General features: G+C 38.8%; 1 protein-coding gene across 6 annotated transcripts in view; it reads left to right on the top strand.

Moving 5' to 3' along the window:
• The window catches only part of SIPA1L2 (signal induced proliferation associated 1 like 2), a 237,876-nt gene that overhangs the window by 141,594 nt on the left and 74,554 nt on the right, over positions 1–21,728 (top strand). For all 6 annotated transcript variants that reach the window (XM_055234196.2, XM_055234193.2, XM_063614018.1 and 3 more), the window contains 4 exons: positions 409–542; positions 3,001–3,189; positions 10,072–10,246; positions 14,316–14,419. In XM_055234196.2, the coding sequence (XP_055090171.1) occupies positions 409–542; positions 3,001–3,189; positions 10,072–10,246; positions 14,316–14,419 (602 nt within the window). The remainder of the gene's footprint in view (positions 1–408; positions 543–3,000; positions 3,190–10,071; positions 10,247–14,315; positions 14,420–21,728) is intronic.

Below are 21,728 nucleotides of genomic sequence, written 5' to 3'. Positions count from 1 at the left end.
GGTGCCCTCATTGGGTCAAAGATGGTGACTTTCCCAGATGGAGGGAAACTTTTTCAATATTGATTCTACAAGTAGCCATGTTCCTCTTTGACAGTTTCTAAGAATGACAATACCCCTTTCTGATGATGCTATTCACATGAACACAAAATAATAATTTTGGGTTAGGGAGGCTTTTGCTGTTCATGAACTAGTGAAAAGCAGAATGAGAGGAGGAAGTAATCGAAAATGAGATGTAGGCATGCATCCGAACTGGAAACCAGAAGTTTTGATCAAACAAATACAAGGAAATCGTTGTGTATGAGCTGTGTGGTATTTCTTCAGAGATTTGATACACGAACTAAGAGATATCCATCCTGCTCTTTGTTCCTTTTTCATTCTTTTGATGCCACCCTCTCTCTTCCATTATAGAGCACCAAAACTACTTTGGAATAGATGAAAACCTTGGTCCGGTGGCAGTCAGCATCCGGAGAGAGAAGGTGGAAGATGCCAAGGAGAAAGAAGGATCCCAGTTCAACTACAGGGTGGCTTTCAGGACAAGTGAGGTAATGGGGCTGCTTGCCATTGTTACTGGGCTAAAGTCTAAACCTCCTTTGATGTTACTGCTTTAGTTTGTTTTAGATAGGGGTACTGGATTTATTTTTTTAGTGTTAATGATTGCACCATTTAAGATAATTAAAAAGGGCATTGCAGTATTTTATTCCAAATGAAAAATTTGGAAACATGCCATGGATATTAAGCGGCTATATTAGTCCATTCTCACACTACTATAAAGAACCACCTGAGACTGGGTAATTTATGAAGAAAAGGTTTAATTGACTCACAGTTCCGTAGGCTTAACAAGAAACCTGACTGGGAGGCCTCAAGAAACTTACAATCATGACGGAAGGTGAAGAGGAAGCAAGCACATCTTACCATGGTGGAGCAGGACAGAGAGAGAGTAAAGGGGGAAGGGCCACACACTTTTAAACCATCAGATCTTGTGAGAACTCACTCACTGTCATGAGAACAGCAAGGAGAAAATTCACCTCTGTGATCCAATCACCCCCTACGAGGCCTCTTCTCCAATTTGACATGAGATTTGGGCAGGGACACAAATCTAACCCATATCAATTTGCCCCTGGCCCCTCCCAAATTTCATTTCCTTCTCACATTGCAACAATTATCCCTTCTCAGCAGTCCCCTAGTCTTAACTCACTCCAGCATTAACTCAGAAGTCCACAGAACAAAGTCTCATCTGAGACAAAGCAAGTCCCTTCCGTTGATGAGCCTGTAAAATCAAAAACAAGTTAGTTACTTCCAAGATGCAGTGGGGGTACAGGGATAGGTAAATGTCCCTGTTCCAAATGGGAGAAATTGGCCAAAATGAAGGGGCTGCAGGCCCCATGCAAGTCCGAAACCCAGCAGGACAGTCATTACTGCCCACGCTTTGTTACATTGAGGACCCAGGTTAGATTCTTGATTGTCTTACTTTTAGTGGAAAGTGAGATTCTTATATAAATTATACAACATGTATAGCTAAATAGGTAGATACTGATTTATATAAAGAATTAAGTCTGAAGCTGGCCATAGTGGCACATGCCTATAGTCCCAGCTACTGAGGAGGCTGGGGTGGGAGGATGGCTTGAGCTCCGGAGTTGAGGCTGTAGGGCAGTATGGTTACACCTGTGAATAGGCCCTGCATTCCAGCCTGGGCAATATAGCAAGACCCTATTTCTTATAAAAGAAAAGAATTAGATCTGTCCAGCACTTTAGGTTTTATCCTTTTAGCTCGTTTTAATTAGAGGAATATATATTTGGCAGATATTCCAGAATATGTATTTTGGTTAACTGCTTCTACAGCAGAGAAAACACAGAGCCCTTTTCTAGTTTCCGGCTGTGTGAACATGTGTACTCCTGTTCATCTTATCTAGTATGTAGGTGTCTCAGTGACCTAGGCACTATTCTAGGTATATGTGAGATAAAGCCCCTCTCCTAAAGTGACGTATTTTAAGTTATAGACCTATGCTGTTCAGTTCAGTAGCCACTAGCCGCAGGTGGCTACTTAAATTAAATTTAAATACTTAATTTAAGTGTTAAATTTAAAATAACCAAACAAAATTAGAAATGCTTTTCCTTAGTGACATTAGTGATTTCGAGTGTTCAATAGTTGATGTGGCTAGGCGCTCCTGTATTAGTATAGATAGAGAACATTGTCCTCATTGCAGATACTTCTGTTGGCCAGTGTTACGGAATATTATGCAAACCTTAGGTATCCTTATGACTGCCATCAACCCAGCTCGTGTTGTTAGTAGTCTAAGGACTCTTACCAGAGTCAGAGAGAGGCTGGATTAGAACCAGGTCTCTTGATTTATGGTTCTGGGGTTTTCTCTCTCATCATATTAGATCTTAGGCATGTGCTCCAAATACCGATTGCATGTTTCTGTGGTGAATTTGAGGACACCTAAAAAATCATGAGACAAAATTTAGTGGCAATTTTCTCAGCCCTGAATCACCCTGCCCATGGATACCACTGGCTGCTGCTCCCCTCTTCAGCCTCGGTAATGGTCATTATGGAAAATTAAATCTAAGTTAAGAAAGGGAGTGGAAGAAAAGAAGATGGAGAGATAGGAGAAAGGGAGGATGGAAGAAGAGTGATCATGGTCAGGTCCAGGATCATCATGTCTGGTTTACTCTCTGTGTGAACCTTCTCATGTGGGTTCAGAGTTGTAGGAATGTCCTAATTTTCATAGCACTGCTCTGCCTTGCTTCTCCTCATTCTTAGGCATACATCTGCTCATTTCCATTCTGCCTGGCTTGTTCCTGATCTTTGTATACTGTTACTGTTTAAAGACTCCTTGAGTGTTGATTTTGTTTCCTTAAATGGAACACTGTAGCCCCTTTCACTACACTCAGAAAGAGCCTTGCTTCTCTTTTTGCTGTCTTAAGGCAGCCAAACAGTTAGGCTGTGAGTAGGTAATTGAGAATCAATATTAACCGAAGTCTTATGTTTTGTCACTGCAGCTTACAACACTGAGAGGAGCAATTTTAGAAGATGCTATACCCTCGACTGCTAGGCATGGTACCGCACGAGGACTACCTCTCAAAGAAGTTTTGGAATACGTCATTCCAGAGCTGAGCATTCAGTGTCTGCGACAGGCTTCCAACTCACCCAAGGTCTCAGAGCAGCTGCTCAAGCTTGATGAACAAGGGGTGTGTATAATGTGAGATTGTATGTTTGTGTGTGAATTTGTGTCTGTTTCTAAAAGTTTTGGAGTTTTCCCATCCGTCTTTCTTGTAATATCATTTATTTTAAATGCCTCAGAACATTTTCTCTTTAGTTTTTGCCAAAGATGTTTTTATACTAGTTTGGAAACATGATGCCATTATAGTGTAACACACCTCCTGCTGTGTTGTGATTTTTTTTTGTTATTACCAAGGTTTTGGTGTGTCCCAGCTTGGAAGAGTGCTTCTGATTGCATGATTAATAGAAGTCAATAGTAGTTTTTTTCCAGGGTTTAAAAATCTCTTATGGCCCTTTCCCTGAACCAACATTTATTCCTGTCTACTATGTGGAAGGCATCATGCTGACAGATGGGTGTGAACAGCAAGCGTTAGTAGGAAGATTGAAGCTGACTAAGACCTAGTCCCTGGCCTATGGGGACAGTAAGACTAAGATCAGAAAGGCCTCTCCAAGGCAGAATCTGGTCAGAGATCTTGGAGTGGTGTAAATGGAGTGAGTACCTTGGGGAAAGAAGAAATAACATCTGGCTGGGCAACTCTCCTGAAGAGGTGGCATTTTACCTAGGCCTTTGGACTTGGATAGAATTCTAAGAGGGAGACATGAGTAGTTGCTGTTTTAGGAACTATGACTAGTGTCTTTACAAAGAGAAGAGAGGTGGTGAGGTGGGGTGGGGTAGGGGAAGTAAGTTGAGACTAGAACAAATGAGACCTGGAATGCTAGGCCAAGGAGATTGCCCTTGATTCAGGAGGCAGTGGGCAGCCATCAAAGGTTTTCCATTAGGATGTGACATGATCAGGGCTGTATTTTAGGTAGATTATTCTGATAGAAGGGAATTGTACAGGCTGATGAAGATAGAGACTGATGGCTATGTGGAGATCAATTATGTGATTATTGACATTGTCCAGGAGAGAATTAATGATGAACAGGATTGAGATGGTGGTTCAGAATATGGAAAAAAGGTCTTTAAGTTTCAGGTGCAAAATAACTCATAGAGGAAACTGAGCAGTACATGCTCAAGTGCATGCAGTTTATTTTAAATGAGTGGATTTGTTTGTAAAGCCATGATTTTAAAAAGACAGTGACAATGTATATTTTCAGAATTTCCCAAGTAGGATTCTTCTGCATGTTTTAGAGGGAATATGAGGTATTTCTTGGTTGACCAAATAATATTGTGGTTAAAGTCGAATATTTGACACCTCAGATGGCTAGAATTCTGAAAGTGATGAAACTAATTGGCCTAACAAGTTAACACTGCATTATTAGCAAAAAGAAGCAGATATTGTAACACTCAGAATGAATAATCTTGAGATCTGTCTGTCTCAGGAATGAAAGCTGACATATTAAAAAAAAAAACCATACTCTAAACTTGAGCAGGTGACTTAATACACAGAATAGGTTTACCATTATGACTGGTAAAGTATGTGGAATATATGAAATGTTCATGAAACATACATATGAACAATATAGGAAGTGTTCATGAAACAGTTGATGAAAACATGTTATGGTGGGATAGAGTATACATCGGGGTGGGTTGAAAGTGCTCAAAGTTCAGGCAGGCTTAATGAGAAGAGTAGCGTTCATTTGCATGTTGTAAGAGAGTTGGTGAAAAGAACTTGCCACCCATGTGGTAGGTAGTTCTTGATCCCTTTGTAGGATATGTCAGTTCTCCCTCTAAAATATATCACTGTACTACAGAGCAGGTGCCCGGTGGGTGAGGCATTCATTTGGTCCCCCGAGGCTGCTCTAGAAAGTTTTACAGATGGTTCATGTTCCCCAGAAGCCCTCAGGGCTCTGCCGCTGCCACCATCTAGGGCTTCTTTTACTGAGCAGTGAAAAGAGACATCATGGCAGCTACAAGTTGACTGATGTAACCATCAGTCTCTATCCTCATCAGCCTGTTTTAGGCATCAGTGAATGTGGCTACCTTTCTTCTACTAGAAGAATCTTCCTAAAATACAGCTCTGATCTGCCATATCCTAATGGAAAACTTTCGATGGCCCCCTATTGTCTTCTGAATCAAGTGCAAGCTCCTTTTGAATGTCTTTGTAGTCAGATAGATCTAGAAGCTATCCCAGGCAGTTCTAAAAACCAGGCATTTTAAGTATTTTTACTGAACACCTATTTACAGTCTGATGTCAATGAATGAATTTAGCAAATGGGATTCTGTTTTGATGAAACCACTGCATTTCGTATCTCTAGTAGTAGTTCATGGGCTTTTCTTCAGATTTTATATTTGTTTGACTTTGGTATACTTTCTTAATGATGTTCAAACTTCAGCACAATGTGCCATTTTAACTCCCTAAAACTCTTAATGGCATCAGATTCCCATTGTACATGAGGAAAACATACTGTTTATGTTCATCTTTAAAAGAGATTGGGCAGCTTTTTTAACATCCCAGTTTCTAAGGAATCCTGACAAATCACCACTAACCTGTTAGGGTGGTGGAGAGTTTATTCCAAGCGGTGCTGTTTTTTTATTCATTTTCCTAATAGTAAATCTTCCCAGGAAGGGATAGGGCAATTTTGTTATCGTTCTAAGGGTTTGTTAATCTTGAAATTGTATTTAAAATACAACCTAATTATGGGCCGGGCGTGGTAGCTCATGCCAGTAATCCCAGCACTTTGGGAGGCCAAGGTAGGTGGATCATTTGAGGTCAGGAGTTCAAGACCAGCCTGGCCAGCATGGTGAAAACCCATCTCTACTAAGTATACAAAAATTAGCTGGGTGTGGTGGTGGACATCTGTAATCTCAGCTACTAGGGAGGCTGAGGCAGGAGAATCGCTTGAACCGGGAGGCAGAGGTTGCAGTGAGCCAACGTCACGCCACTGCACTCCAGCCTGGGCGACAGAGTAAGACTCTGTCTCAAAAAAATATGTGTGTGTGTGTGTGTGTGTATGTGTAACCTACTTACATATATTGTTAGTTTCCGCTGTTTTGTAGTTTGCAGTCCATCCTGGTTTGTCATGTAGCCACTGAGTATATGTCCTCTGTACAAGAGTTTTCAGAAGTAGGAGATACTGTGGATGTTTAGATCATTCCTTCTGTTCCTTCAGTTTGGTTAGATGTTTTGAGAAGGAAGACTCGAACACTGTGGAGAATTTTCAGGAAAGTGATTATTAAACAAGACATTTTGCTACTTTATCTACATAATTTCACCTGTCCAGTTCTAAAATCCCATTTTTCCTTTTTAAAAAGACTATCCCAATGTATTTAATAGGTAAACTCATAAAATTATAGAGGTTGACTGTAAACAAAGTGTTATTTAGATGAATTATGACAGCTCACTATCTTAGAATATTATGAAATCCTTAACAGAGTTATTCATTGGTTCTTAAGGCCAACTGCCCCATTCCCCTCTTGTCCTCTCACCCCAGATATATATGTTTACTCAAATATCAGATTTGTTTCAACTGAAGTCAAGCAGGTCTAAATAAATGAGACTACATGCTTAGAACAAGTAGGCTGAGTCAGGAGAATGAAGGAGAAGGGATTTATTGCACACTCAAGTATATACTCGAGACAGTTCTGAGGCTTTGTTTTTTTCTCACCTTCATTTGAATGTAAATTTTCTTGTCAATAATAACAAAGCTTCTGGCCTTGGAAATAGAGCAGCCAGTTTTTATCCTGTTTCAGAAAGAAAATGGGACGTGGGTTGGATCCTCTGCTGTCTGGGCAGTATGTATATATGTCCAGCTGTCAGCACTGAAGCCATAGGGAATTTCGACAAGTGGATATTTTTAGTTTGCAGCAGTGCTTATGTCCAAATGCAAGCCTAGTTCTATCCCAGGACTGTGGGACTGGCACAGCTCTTATCAGACCGGTTAAATAAAGGTTGCTACAATAAACTTAAATATTAGGCTTAGCTTGAGGTTTAATGAAGCTTGGTCTGAGAGAATGAGGAATATTAGTGTATGGAATCTGGAGTCCCTCCTTTACTTTATATTATGATGGAGCTGAAGAAGTATGTTGCTAGCTTTCTGATATACCCCGGGAGTATTTAGTAGTTGATACCACATTTCAGTTGTTTTCCAGGTTTCTGAAAGAGACTCTGGTGAGAGAGATATCTTTACTGAACATTTCATTCTGTTTCATTATTCATTTCATTATTGTTTTACTGGAATCAGCCCTTGTTGTAAACAAGCCACAGCTCTTTACTGTGAATCACTGGAGATATTTCTGCCTCCTAAGTTTCACCTGGCAAACTGATCAAAAGTAGGCATGACTGGCAAATACCTGTGAGTGTAAACTTGTGCCACGCCATGTGTGTAGCAAGGTGTTTTCTTTGGAGCCAGAGTATGGCAGCTGTCCTAAGACATCTGAGGGCCTTGAAATCTGCTTTAGTCACATCCACTGATTCCCATGGGCCCAGGAGCTTCTTAGATGGAAATGCAAATCCTGCTCTAGATGCTGTTAGGATCTAGACACAGGCTGGTGTGTCCGATGGCTGGGAAGAGAGGGGTGTGAAGTTGACAGTACAACAGTCAGCAATGAGGTCTCATGAAATTTCAGTTGTCCAGTTGTTTGGCCTTTGCCTGAATGAGAGTTCACAAGAAATAGCAAGCCCAGAAGGCTCTCCGAGTCAGAGAGGAAGTGTGCCAGGCTGGTGATGGCTCTGCTTGACATACCACGCACACCCTCAGCTCCCAAACAGCTCTACTCCAGGACTCCTCATTTAAGAGCTGGATGGGAGAAGAGGAAGGGGTTTCCTCTTGCAGATGCCAGAGCAGACTGAGGCAAGCTGTATTTGTGTCCTGGGGCATTGGAGACAAAGATGGCCTTCAGATGACATGGCACATGGCACTGGCAGTGGTCTCAGGTGAGCAGCAGGTAAAGGAGCAGAGGATGGGCAAACAGGGACAGCAGCCACCAGGGCAGAGTGACCTCCAAGGATGAGGATGATAGTGCAGCAATTCTGCTGGGTGCAGAGGAAGCAGTGGGCACTGGGATGCACAGGCATTGGAGTGAGTTAGTATTCTGTGGTATTAATGGTGGACTCTAATTACAGCCAAGGCCAAATAACTGGGGAGCTGAAATCCTCTTCTCACAGCGAAGGGGAAGTCAATTAACATCGTTGTCCATGATGGGAAGTATTCATTTTCAGGCCACGTTTTAGTATTCATATAGATTCCAGCAATCACAGATGTCACCAACATCTGTGTAATAATTGGTAATCATAATAGTTTCTCTAATGCACTTTCAGATCCTGAAATGTTGAGTCACTCAGGAGCAAATAATGTTTACAATAAAATGAGGTTAGGCATTTTTATTGTACTTAATATTTTTTTGAAGATGATTGTCTATTCTCGATAAATGTGGTATCTCATTGATTTGGATAATTGAGTTGATCAGAAACATTGATTCCTCAATCTCTGGGTGAATAGAAATTTTTCTTCTTGACCCTACTAGAGTAGTAGCTCAATAAATTCATAATGTTAGGTATTGAGTAGTGTATGCACACCATCTCATATCCCGACACTCAAGGTACAGATCATTTTGCTCGCTATGCAATTGGGGATCTCTTGGCCTTGACAGGGTCCCGAGGCCCATGAACTGCAATGCCATAGCATCCATTGGTATAGGTAGCTGATTCAGTCAGATTGTAAACAGGTGATATTTCCTTTTATAGTCTTCTCATAGCACTTAGTCAAGATCGGAATACGTTCAGAATATATGGGTAGTTGACTCTACCTGCTCAACTGTAAGTTTATCCAGCATGCGGTAAATGTTTCCTGATGTCTGCTGAGGTCACCCAGGCAGATGTTGCATGCCTTTCTTGCATAGTATGTTGTCATTAGGTAATAATATGGATGAGACTGCTGTCATCACTTTGCTGCTCAAGGGAAATGAGTATCATTTTGCCTTATTTTACTAAGATAGTCAGCTATGAATTTTGATTAAAGGTTCTGTTTTACAGTTTGATAATAAAAGTGAACAGTGTTGTGGATTGATGTCTTTAGGGAATTGGCGATGTCTGATAATCTGTCAGCCTTTCAGGCTCAGATTGCTGGTAGTAAGATTAAGAGCTCTGATTGCATGAGTGAGAAGTAGTCCTCTTTGGGGGACATAAGAAAGGTATGAAAATGCCTCCAGTTTCTTACTGGTCTTGGGAGGAAGTCCCATGGCTTCCAGCGTGAACCTGGCATTGACTGTAAGATAGGATTACAGCAGGAGCTCCTCAATTGCTATTAGATTCTTCATGATACACTGTATATTTAGTAGATGTTTTCAAGATAGTAAAAAATGCAACAAATGAATATAATTGTAAGCCAGAGTTACTTTTTTATGGCAACAAAACATTTTAATGTTTATATACATATATCATAATTTCCATTGGAATTCTACCCTTACCAGACCTTAATTTGATTTGTTTTTTCCTTATAGTCTTACATATTTACAAGAAATATATAAAATTCAGATAAAGAAATAAAAGGTATTACTAGAGAGAAAAACTTAAAGTTTGTAGCCTTTTTTTCTTTCCGACTTAGAAGATAATCCTAATTACTATATGAAGTGTGTAAGATTAAGTATTTCCACAGTTCTATTTTTAAGTAGATACTTGAACCTTGACTTCCTATGCTTTTTGGAAACCTGGCAAATCCCACATGGCCACAGCCATACATTTAATTTGTTAGGGTTTCTGACATGTCTCCAGCTGTATTCTGGGGTTTCTGGGTTATTATTTGTAGCATCTCACACAGTGGCAGTTGCCTACTCTTTTGCTTATTCACTTATGGGAATTGTTCTGGCATGCTTTCCTAGAACAATTCTCAGCTTCTGTAGTTTTAATTTTACTGGAAGTTAGCTTGTCTGATATGCTTTGCCAAGTAATTATATTTCTCCCCCATTTCAGCTGAGCTTTCAGCACAAGATTGGGATCCTTTATTGCAAGGCAGGCCAGAGCACAGAGGAAGAGATGTATAACAATGAGACGGCGGGACCAGCTTTTGAAGAATTCCTTGATCTTCTGGGCCAGAGAGTCCGACTGAAAGGATTTAGTAAATATCGAGCTCAGCTAGACAATAAGAGTAAGTTTAATGTTTGTGTGTGTGCACATTTTTAATTCTCCAAAGGTAGGCGTGCTTCATAAATCCAAGTAAGTGATCACATGCCCTCCTGTTCCCGGCCCCAGAAGCCGCCTAGAAAGCTTATTTGTAATAGAGTTTAGATTTCCTCAGATGAACAAAGGAAACACATTTCTCAAGAGGTATGTGCTTCACATGGTAAGCTCAAAGGGTCAATTCTTTTTCCTTTGTAACACCAGCAGAGAGATTCCCCAGTGTTTCATGAAGAATCGTTTAATATTTTCTTTCTTTTACCCTAACCTCTTCTATTACACCCTTGTTTCAGTATACCAAGGACAAGCACTGCATTTATTTCTAAGAGACAAAATATTAACACATCCATTCATGCTGTGTTATTGGGCTTATTTTGTTCATTTCCAGATTCATGATGTTAACCAGGGAGGTGGAACAGTGATTAAAAAGCTAATGCATCTTCACACAATATTCCCTTATAACATACTTGCACATGTACCCCCTGGATCTAAAATTTAAAAAAAAAAAAAAAACTGATGCATCTTATTTTTCAAGGATTTTATTTAGATCCCCTTGAGTGGGGCACCTACTAGCTGTACAGTGGCAGATTGACTGGCCAATCCAAAACATGGGCTTTATGCCCTCCTAGGATGCATGGATTTGTCTAATATCTACACATAGATAATCATGTTTCTCGTGATGTCTATAAGTTCAATATATGTTGTCTTTGTGCTGTTACTCAGTTGCTATGAGTATCTGAAATACCAGGCAGAGTAATTTGATGTATATTGGAAAATTCTGCTTATTATCAAACAATTAAGTGTTTGCTCTTTGGATGAAAAGAGATGAACAGATAGTCTAAACTTGGAGGATCTGGACGAGCTTCTTGCCCCGACTCCTAGTAGGAATGGTGAAGTTGAAGTTTTCTGTGTGGGAGCGTCAGGGTGTGGCTGAGCTGGGATTGTAACCGAGGTGGCCTGAGGCCGTGTCTTCCTGCCTTCTATTCTCCTTAGTCACTAAGCCCTGTTCCCAAGTCTACTATCACTGATACTCCATCTGGATGAGGGTGGTGCCTATAGTCAGTTCTGTTTTTAGACCTGTTTTTGAAAGTAGCAGTTACAGGGTAGTTCACAAGCCCCTGCGATGGTGTAAACTCACACATGGGCCCCCTAGTTGTCCACTACACACGCCAGGGCTGGAGTTTGACTGTTACGTTATATGTATAATGCCCATGCCTCAGAAATAATTCATGGTACCCAAAATATGAATATCTGTATATATTAAGAAAGACGAATGAGACCTTTTCTGATTTTCTTTTTTTTTTTTTTTTCAAACTCCTCTTTTCTGTAAACAACCATTCACCCACTAGAGATGCTGATATTCTGTCCTTAAGGATGTCCCTCCAGGAAAACCACTGCTGATGTGAACTCTTATTACTGTGATTGTGTGTTGTCTCTCTTCAGTGAACTGGACTGAGAAAACATTTAAAGAATTTCTGATCTGTGTCGTCTGTAAAACTACAACATAGATAATCCAAGTATTTTCCTGCATATAGAATTGACATTGGCTTTGCATTTTGATGACATAGGCCTTATCCTTGATACATTGCAGATGTAGTATTAAGCACCCTTAGCTCAAGGAGATGAGAACATAACAACTAGAGTTTGATATGTTGACTTTAATAATAAATCTGTAAGTTATTTTTATGAGCAAGGCATTCTGTGAGATGCAAGGAAGTCTGACATTCTTTTAGTAGAGAGGAGATATGTAAGAATTAGGTATGGGAGAATGGTCAGATAAAAATTATGTCTTTCGAGGAACAGACAAATAAAAATCTCCTTCTAAAATTTGGGGGACTTTAGTTCTAGTTAGAACTCTGTCTGCCCATAAGAGTTAGGTCAAATCTGGGCCTCAGATTCCTCACAAGGGAAGTTCAGGATGTTGGGCTAGAATATCTGGGATTTCCCTGTCAGCTCTAAAATGGGTTGTTTCTCTCTTGAACACAAAATGAAATGGGGTAGGAACATAGGGGATTTGAGCCACTAAGATGCTCTGTTAACTAGAGCAGAGTACAGAATCCCAGCCATGAAAAGCCATTATTGAGCTAGGTGCAGAGAATGATAAAATTGATAACCTGTATCCCTTTTTGAATAGAAATATTTATAGCAAACCCCAGAACAACAAGCCTTGTTAGTCTACATTCTCCATTACCTTGCTGTTTCACATAAAAACTTTCAGAATATTTAATTTTAGAAATTCCTCTTTTAGTATGGCTTGAGAAAGACATATTATTATCACATTTTAAGAAGTACATTCCCCCCTGCAATGCATCTTTCTTTCTTCCTTACAATTTCCTGAATCTGAAACCTAGTATCAGTCAGCATTTCTCTTTCTGGATTTGAACCACCCTGATAGCAGTGTTGTGATGGGTGTCATTGAACATACCAGGCATTCTCATCAGCCAGCCTTTGGTTTGGTCATCAGTGAGTCCATTATTCATTGAAGGAGCATCCATCCTGCCCTGGGACCGTGCTTGCTCACATCCAGAGCCACATTCACTGTCAAGGTTCTGAGCCAAGAGAATTAAAATGGAATGTTACTTTCTAAGAAGTCTTTTGAAAATAACATATATGTGTTTAATGAATAGTTAAAAGAAATTTTATTTTGGCAGGGCTGATTTATATATAACTTTTTAGATGAATATTCTCTTCATCTGTAAATTAATTTATTGGTAATTATATGTAAACACTAAGTATTCGCCTTATTCATGAAAATGCCTTTTCTGAATGTCTTTTGGAGCATCTAAGAACTCTATAGGATATTTTTTCTAGAGAGTTTTCAGGTCTGTTTCTGAATTGGATATAAATATTAGAAAGAAAGATATACTGCAGGGTTCAGAAAGAAAATAGTAAGTCCATGAAGGTTGAGTGTTTTTGTGTTTTTAAAGTAAAAATTTAGATTTTTAGATTAAAAAAAGATTAACTTAAAATGACTACTTAGAGGTTTCTCCAACAAACACAATGGAATAAATGATGTTAACAACACTGTTTCTTGTTGCTTAAAAAGTAGAGAAATAAGACTGTACAGATCAAGAATTGACAAAGAAATTGAATTCCATTTACATTTTCCTTTTTGTATATCTTTTTGTCTTCATTATCCATGTGCAAAAAAGTCATTCAGAACTTTACTCCAAAATTACTTAAGTATTTTATAGTCAGCAGGTTAGTTTCAATTGTGTGAAACTCTCAATCTGAGATACTGTTATTGGTAATACAGATGGAGTTTGAATTTACAAAGAATCATTCTCCTTTTCAAAAGATGAATAGTTTTATGATTAATAGGGGTTCAAATGTCATAGTTTTTTACCATATATGTCACTGGATAATACACTGTAAGTGATCACATTCATTCTCCATATTCTTCATTCATTTGATGTATCACTGTACTTCCTGTTGAAAGGAGAAAAAAATTAATTACATTCAGGGAAAGACATTCAAAATAACATTTTTTGTTCTCATTTCCATATTCAGTCAATCTTATTTCATTTTTCTGGGTTCTGGAAGATCTAGTGCCAAGAATAACTAAGAATTAACTGTAAACACACACACACACACACACACACACACACACACACACACACACACACACGGATGCAGCCAGGCCATCTGCCAGTTTGTCATGCCCTTCAGATAATTGCACCCAGACCTGCACCAGCTTCTCTTCTCCACTGCTCACCTGTGCACTTGGTGGCAAAAGCACTTCGCTTTCAGTGGATCACCTAAATCCACACTGTGAGGGCAAGAACAGAGAAGAAAAGCGAGGAAACTGAAGGTGCAGCAGAAAGCGGTGGGGAAGGAAAGGAGCCCCTCAGTCCACAGTCCTGGAGCGGGAGGTGGTAGAAACAGTGCTTGATGAAAGCTGGATGGGCAGCATCCAGATTCTGGTTGGGTAGAGCTTGGTGGTTTTTGTTTTTTGTTTTTGCAGCAATAGCCTTTTAAATATTAAAGCACTAATTTTGTAGCAGCTTACCTTGCTTCTGCAATTCATCTTTGTTTTTCAGCTGATTCCACGGGCACGCACTCTCTCTATACCACATACAAAGACTACGAACTCATGTTCCACGTGTCAACCCTGCTTCCCTACACGCCCAACAACAGACAACAGGTATGTCCTCCCCACCCTGGAGCTTTTTACCCTGAGTGTGAAATCTGAGGTGAGCCCACTGATGATATTGATGCGTGTAGAACTTGCAAAGAATCAGTGAGGGTTTTTCTTGAATAGCATTAATGATCTTCGACTCTTTGATCATTTGGAAGTATTTGGGCTTTAAAGGGCGTATTGTTGCACTTTTTTCATATAAAACTTAGAAACTCTTCTGTACTCAGATAGATCTATTGCTTGCTAAGCAAAATCTTTTCTTAAGAGAAACTTGTCTCAACTATGTTAATTACGAAAAGGCCTACTGTGTTGACCTGACTTCGGTTTTTGCGTGTGGGTAAATAGCTTATTTATAGAGAATACTGTTTGCAGTTGTTACTGGTGCTATTTTCAGCTGTTCCTCTCCATTTCATTTTTGTTGTTTTAAATGGATTTACTGGCCAAAATTTCTTGAGCCTTTTAAAGAGAAAAAAATCAGAGTCCGTCATGCTTTGAATACAGCCACTCATTGTAAAATAATGTACTTTTTGGTATAACTTTTGAGTCAAGCAAGTTTTTTTTGCAAAGATTACTAGAAATTACGGCCATTTTTATCTTACGCTAGAAATATTTGAAATGCTTTGTCTACTGTGAGCTTGAGAAGACTTGGAGGATCACTTGAGATAGGAAAGGACCTACGTTTGGGATAGAGGATCTATGGGATAGCTAAAGCTCCATTTCACATCTTGTTTAGAATCTTCTGGGCTCTGCCCATGTTAAGCTGAAGATTTTTTGAAGAATATTGACTGCTTGAGTTTCTGAATATTTGTTTACAGAAAGGTTTGTGAATTACTAGGATCTTATAACTGATTCATTGACATAATTTAATTTTAGGGATTTGATTGTATTTAGGTTAAATCCAGAGTTAAAGTTCGTTTTCACATTTAGGAGACAGTTCTCTGGATGTCACTTAACTGATACTCCTTTGCTGTAAATATATTAAAGCACCAAGGACTACATAGGAATTGCTCAATAGGTATTTGTCAAATGAGTGAAATTTAATTGTCACAGAGAATTTTTCCTTTTTAAAAAACACTCATAAAAGTATATAAATTTAGTCTAATTCTGCATTTTTTCCCAAAGAGGAAACCAGCCAACTACCTCCCCTTCTCCCATCACTAGTTGGAAGAAGCCCCTTAGCCTCAGATCCTCCAGCTAGGATGAGAAAGCAGGCCCCTGACCCCCAGTCTCTTCTCATGGTAATTGCTAGCTGGATTTTCTTGCCATTTTCCGTCTCATACTTATCTCAATCGCTTGTCCTTTCTGAATTTTCTAGTGTTTTCTAATAATCATAGTTCTTCCTACCACCTTCAAAAAATCTATCTCTAGATTACACATCTGTGTATTTTTAAAGATAGACTTAAAATCACTAGATCGCATGTATGTATTTATGTATATTTTAACGTAAGGGATTTTAGCTCTCAAAAATTTATTTGCAATAATGCCGAACAGATTCACTGGATCTTAAGAGGCTTAATTTAGACCAGGACAGTTGTCCAGCAAATACTTGTGAATCATTCAGTAATTAAACTCTGTGGGAGTTGTTGCTCAGAAAACTGATAGGGGTTACTCAAGCCAAGAAAATCTGTCAGTACTTTAGCAGAAATAGAGCCAGTGACTTTTGACCCCTGTCATCGAGTATTCAAACCACAAAGCCTTTCCAGTTCCCTAATTACTTGAGTCATTGGACTTCAGGCTCAATTGGCCCTGGCATTTCACATGTGGCAACCTCCAGAGGTTTGAAGTCTTTACTTTTACCAGAACTCAAAACTGGCTTTCCCACCCCGTTTCATTGAAGCGTAATCAAAATCTGTAGGCATTAGAGTTTTGTGTACCTGACTTCATTTCACTGAAACTAGCCTTGAAAAAATTGTATGCACAAAAATCAGGACAGCAAAGCAGTGAAAATGTAGATGCAACTGGGGGGTAGAGGAGGATGTGTGTGTGTTAAACTTCCCCAACTGGAAAGTAAAAGAAAAGTCCCTGTAAGTTGAGGCTATACATTACAAACTCGCGAAAGCTGGGATTTGTATCTGTTTTGTTTCCTGAAGTGTCCCTGTGTGCCCAGAACAGTATCCAGAACATGGTAAGAAGTCAACAAACATTTGTTGAATGAATAATTAATTGAATGAGTGAACCTTTCTTGGGAGATAGAGAATTAGGCAAATTAATGCATGTAAAGCACTTAAAATAGTTCCAGGCATGGAACTAAGTTTTAGTTGTTACTATTTTATAATTCATTAGATATAGAGCCAGTTGTATTTTGGATGACCTAATTTGCATTTTATCTTCCTGTCTCCAGTCCTAAAGATCTATTATGAAAAACTAAGACTCTGAATGGTTAAGAAAGTGAGAGACTAAATTTATCAATTATTTCAGAAAATTATTTTTTGACATTTAATAAAATATTTTGCAATCGCAGGTTGTCATCAGAATGCTCTGTTTGGGGATAAATAATGCCACTTGCAATCTTGGGACATGTGTTTTCCAAATTTGTTAATGAGTTGTATTGACTCCATTTCTCTCACCCTCGCCATCTATGCCCACAAATTATGTCAATACCAAAGGCAGAAATGTCTGAAATGACCAGCTGGGTTCATGAGTGCAATTTGAAGCCACAGGACTTAGCAAAGTTAACTGGCCCCTACATGAATTGTGCCTGTAACCTTGGCTTCTTACACTACAGTTGGTGACCATTTAACTGGTCCAGACTCGTCCACATCAGATCTAATTTCTTGTGTTCCTTCTTGTAATAAATCAAGCTGGATGCCGATTCCAAGATGTATTAAAAGTCTTCAGAGAGTTTACCACTGTTGCAAAAGAGCTTTAATCTTTGGAATGGTCTCTGACTCTTGTGTAGAAAAACTCACCAGGCCAAAAGAATGATTAAGAAACCCTGCTCTTGGAGTTATTTTCTCTCTTCAGAAGTTAAGTCCTGCAAGTCTCTCTGCATCTGTCTGGCAGTCCATCCACTTTTCCCAGGGCTGTCTTCCCCTGTGTGCTTTCCTTTTGCTTGCCCTGGTGACAAGTCATGGTTAAGCCATCGTGGGATGTCACCAGCGGGAAGAACTTCACAAATTAGCTTTAAACTTCACTTTGGCAAAGAAATTCTTTCTTCAAAGTAGGCATATAAAGTAGAGGTGCCTCATTGCCTGGCACACAGTAACCTGTTTCTTTTTTAATGTATGCGTAACATTTTAGCTGCTCTATTGGGAAGGGGTACCTGACACCTCGTGGAGGTATCTAATGAGTAAGACCAAGCCCCTAGGTTTCTGAGATGCTAATTAAAGGATACCGGTCTTACTCTAGTAATGGCCTTGACACCAAAGAGGTAATGATGTTATATTTGGGCTAAGCCTAGAGCCCTTTTCTCCATAGTAGGTAGACTGATTGTAAGCTCCTGCCTTAACGAGTTTGTGTACTTCCTTAAGTCCCTAGTTGGTGTTGCTAAGGACTCATGTAAATACTGGAACAACCTGCCTCACTAAGTGCTGTGAGCCCTTGGGTCCTGACTATACTTGGGTTCACCTATGCATAATACTATAGAATATTCTGGAAGGATAAAATGCTCACTTAGCTTTCCATGAGTAGCTTTATTCCCAGACCCTAAGTAAGAGCATATACTTATACTATATCACAAAGATTGTTACTTAGAGTGAGGGTTGGTATTGCCTAGTGTCAGAAAGAAGAAAGAGACATTTATATCTTCATAATCCTGTTATAATCTTTACTTTGTTATGAAGTCATTAAAGATCTGCATTCTTAGATTATTTTGTTTCTTCCTTTGCAAAGTGTTCAACATTTCTTAATTCGTTTGTACATTTACTTTTGTTATTGGTAAAATATCATAATTATATGAAATGGTAAATCAGTGACAAATCCTTCAAACATTAATTAAATGTAATATCCTCTTCTTGCCTATCAGAAATAAGAACAGTTCACTAACATTCACTTTTTTGCAGGAGGTGGGCAAGACTTTTCTTTCTTTTGTATTTATGCGGTAAGGTGTATATGTTGCCCTTCCTTAGTTATTATTTAGAATGCTTTTCTATATTAACTTTTTCTGTAGGAAACTCTATACGCCTCTTAAAAATCAAGGCATAATTCTAACCACTGGTGTAAACTCTTGAGTATAGTTTATATGAGGGGATATGTGTGTTTATGTACATGCATGTGTATGTATAAGTGCAAAATTAGGGCCATCTCCCTAAAAGAGGAAAAGCCAGCCCTCCTGGTGAAGGGGAGGAGCTTTCCAGGCAAGAGATTAGGAACTGCAAAGTTCCTTGGGTGGGAACCAGTTGTTCTGTAGGAGGGACAAGATGCCGTCTAGATGGTAAGGAGCAGGTGATGAGGTTGGAGAGGTAGGAAGAGATCAGTCATGTCAGAGGAGTCTTTGTCAGCCCCCTTTTTAGTAACAGGATTTAGATTCAAACCCAAGGACCAGGATTGAGAACTTGTGTGTGTTGAGAGAATATGGATTTGCTTCTTTCTAAAGACTTCTCTGGAGACCTGCAGATGACCTTCCTCTTCTCTGACTCTTATGAGCTTCTAAATCATATCCCGGCTGTTCCCTTTCATGTTGTACAGCCTGCTTTCCCCCAGCATTAGGTGCAAAACAGTTTGTTTCTGTCTTACTGGGTTAAAAATAAGAATTTAACAAATGAACCCATATACATAGAGGCTAGCAGATACTATCTAATTCAGCTTTCATTTTTCACCCAAGTGTGCTGTCTGATACTTATTTTCACTTCCTGGTTTCTTCTTCTCAGTTTGCTTTTTGAGTTTTTTCCTCTCATTAAAAAAATTTTTTTTTACTGATATATAATAGTTGTACATATTTTGGGGTTACACGCAAATTTTGATACCTGCATACAATGTGTATTGATCACATCAGGATAATTGGCATATCTGTCACCACAAACACTTACATTTGTGTTGAGAACATTTCAAATTTTTTTGCAGCTGTTTTGAAATACACAATAAATTGCCGTTAATGACAGTTTCCCTACTGTACTGTCGAATAATTAGAACGTACTCCTTCTATCTTACTGTATTTTTGCACTAAGTTAAAACGGGTCTTGTGAGATCCTGGTTTGTTTAAGGAACTGAGACTAAACCTACGGCCATATATGGTATTTCTGTAGCATCTATATGCTTTTGCCATGGAATTGGGTGAAGACTCACATTTTCTCTTTTCCTTGTCGTAACAAGAGCTTATTCCTGTTTCACAGCTGGAATCGAGTGTTAGAAATTTAGTAGAAATGACTATGTAAATCTATCTAATACAATATTTATTAACTCACTGTTGCAGTTGAAAACACTAATAAGTTGGTTCTCTTAACATCACTGAAAATTGTCATTAGCTTTACATACCTAGAAAGAAGTTCGCCCCAGAAGATGTCATTCCCACAATTCCCTCAAACAAATAGTACCATCAGGTTTTGCCAGGCTGCGTTCGTTTGTGGTTTGCCATCGCATTTCCCCATTTATAGACTCTGATTGTATAGAATTTCATTGACCAGTTAGAAAAAAACATAAACTAAATACTAAAGAAAACATTTGCCTTTAACAAGTTCAAGAAATTATTTATTTCATGTTTGACAAAGTCCTAAAACAGAAAAATGATTAAGATTTCTGTTAATTTTCCAGATACTTTCTTTAGTCTCTGAAGCAAGTTCAAGCATCCTATTAAAGGACAGTGTTCATTTTTCTTATTTTAGTCTCCTTCAAAGAGCTTTAGATTTTACCCTTCCTAATGAATCTTCTTGCTCCCGCCCCCAGTGGTTTATTTTTTTCCTACAAAGTGCATTATGTGGCCATGGTTAAATTAACTAGACTTTTGAAAACATTTTTTGGCCCATTTTACAAAGCAAAAGAATGTGTCTAGAAAGGGACAACAGTGGTTTGGCATGTTGTCAAGGTAACCAGACTTTAACTTGTGCTTTAAATAGTCCTGTGGTGAAGTATAGAATCAGACCCAGCATCTTCCTTCAGGAAGAAAATAAATTGGATAGGAATAACTGTGCAATTTGCTGTTGCTGTCTCAACAGCCATGAAGCACTGACTAACAAGGCCTTCCCTGCACCCTGTGTTTAATTGAGAGGGCTGGCCAACATGAAGACACACCAGCAATCACTCAGGAAGTAGGAGGTGCTGAACTCACTGCCTGGCCTTGGCCAAAGTGAGCTCCATCTTTTGACAGTCTGAGAATTCCTGTGTTTCAAGGGCATTGAATAAAGTAGAGTGTGAACTGCTGTGTTTTGTAGTCTACAGATACATTTAACACAATGATGGGCATATTTTTAAAAACTATTCCTGATTTTTCCTTGTCTCATTACAATACATGTGAATCATGTATTTCAATTTTTGGAGAAAAGAGTAAAGAATGTCCTTGCCAAAGATAGTTTTCACTGATTATTTACATGCATTTGAAATGGCACATTTTAAATATCCAGCAAACTTTTTAAAAACTACATATTTAAATGAAGTGGCTCATTGGGTCTGTATTATGATGTATTAATGTATGTTTCCAAACTTAGACAGTAAGATGATTTTTGTGTGTTTATAACTTTGACCATGGGGATTTAAGTAGGAATTTCTCAGCATATGAATCAGCAATTTAACTGGCCTGTAGAAAACTCTGAAAGAACGAACATTTCATTCCCACTTTTCCAGGCCTTTTATCATGCTAAATCACAAGTCAGGGACCTGACAATGAAATCCTTTTTGTATCTGAGTTTAAAAGGCTTTAAAAGTTGAACTTAATGGTCTTTACGTGGAATATGCGCTGTAGGTGCCAAATAAATTTAAGGGTAAAGTCGTGGTCTTTCATATTGCTAGTAAAAAGAGATTTACTATCTGAGATTGTCACATTCCAGCAATGACATCATCAAGTTGTGTAAGGATTGTTTTATGTATTAAAACTGAAGATCACAAACTCTGAGAGCACAGATCTATGCCTTCACTTGCATAAGCTTTCAGAGTGCCTTTATGTGGATTTATTGGCATGTGTTCATAGGAAAGAAGTGGTCACAATTTTAATGCATAATGTGATGTGTCAGTAAATGTATATTTGGATTATTTATTTGTTAAACAAATGTGTATGGGGTACCTCCTTTGCCTGGCACACCATTAGAAACTAGGAAACTGAAAGTCAGTATGACACTTCTGTGCCCTCATGAAGGTTATGACCTGATGCAGAAGAAGTAAACCAACCATTAGGAGACAGTACAACAACCAGTGTAATAGAAATAGGCCTGGGAAATAGGAAGTTTCT

Source organism: Symphalangus syndactylus, chromosome 19, assembly GCF_028878055.3.
Source record: "Symphalangus syndactylus isolate Jambi chromosome 19, NHGRI_mSymSyn1-v2.1_pri, whole genome shotgun sequence".
NCBI lineage: Eukaryota > Metazoa > Chordata > Mammalia > Primates > Hylobatidae > Symphalangus > Symphalangus syndactylus.
The sequence above is the reverse complement of the archived record's forward strand: the minus strand, read 5'-3'. Positions and strand labels throughout refer to the sequence as shown.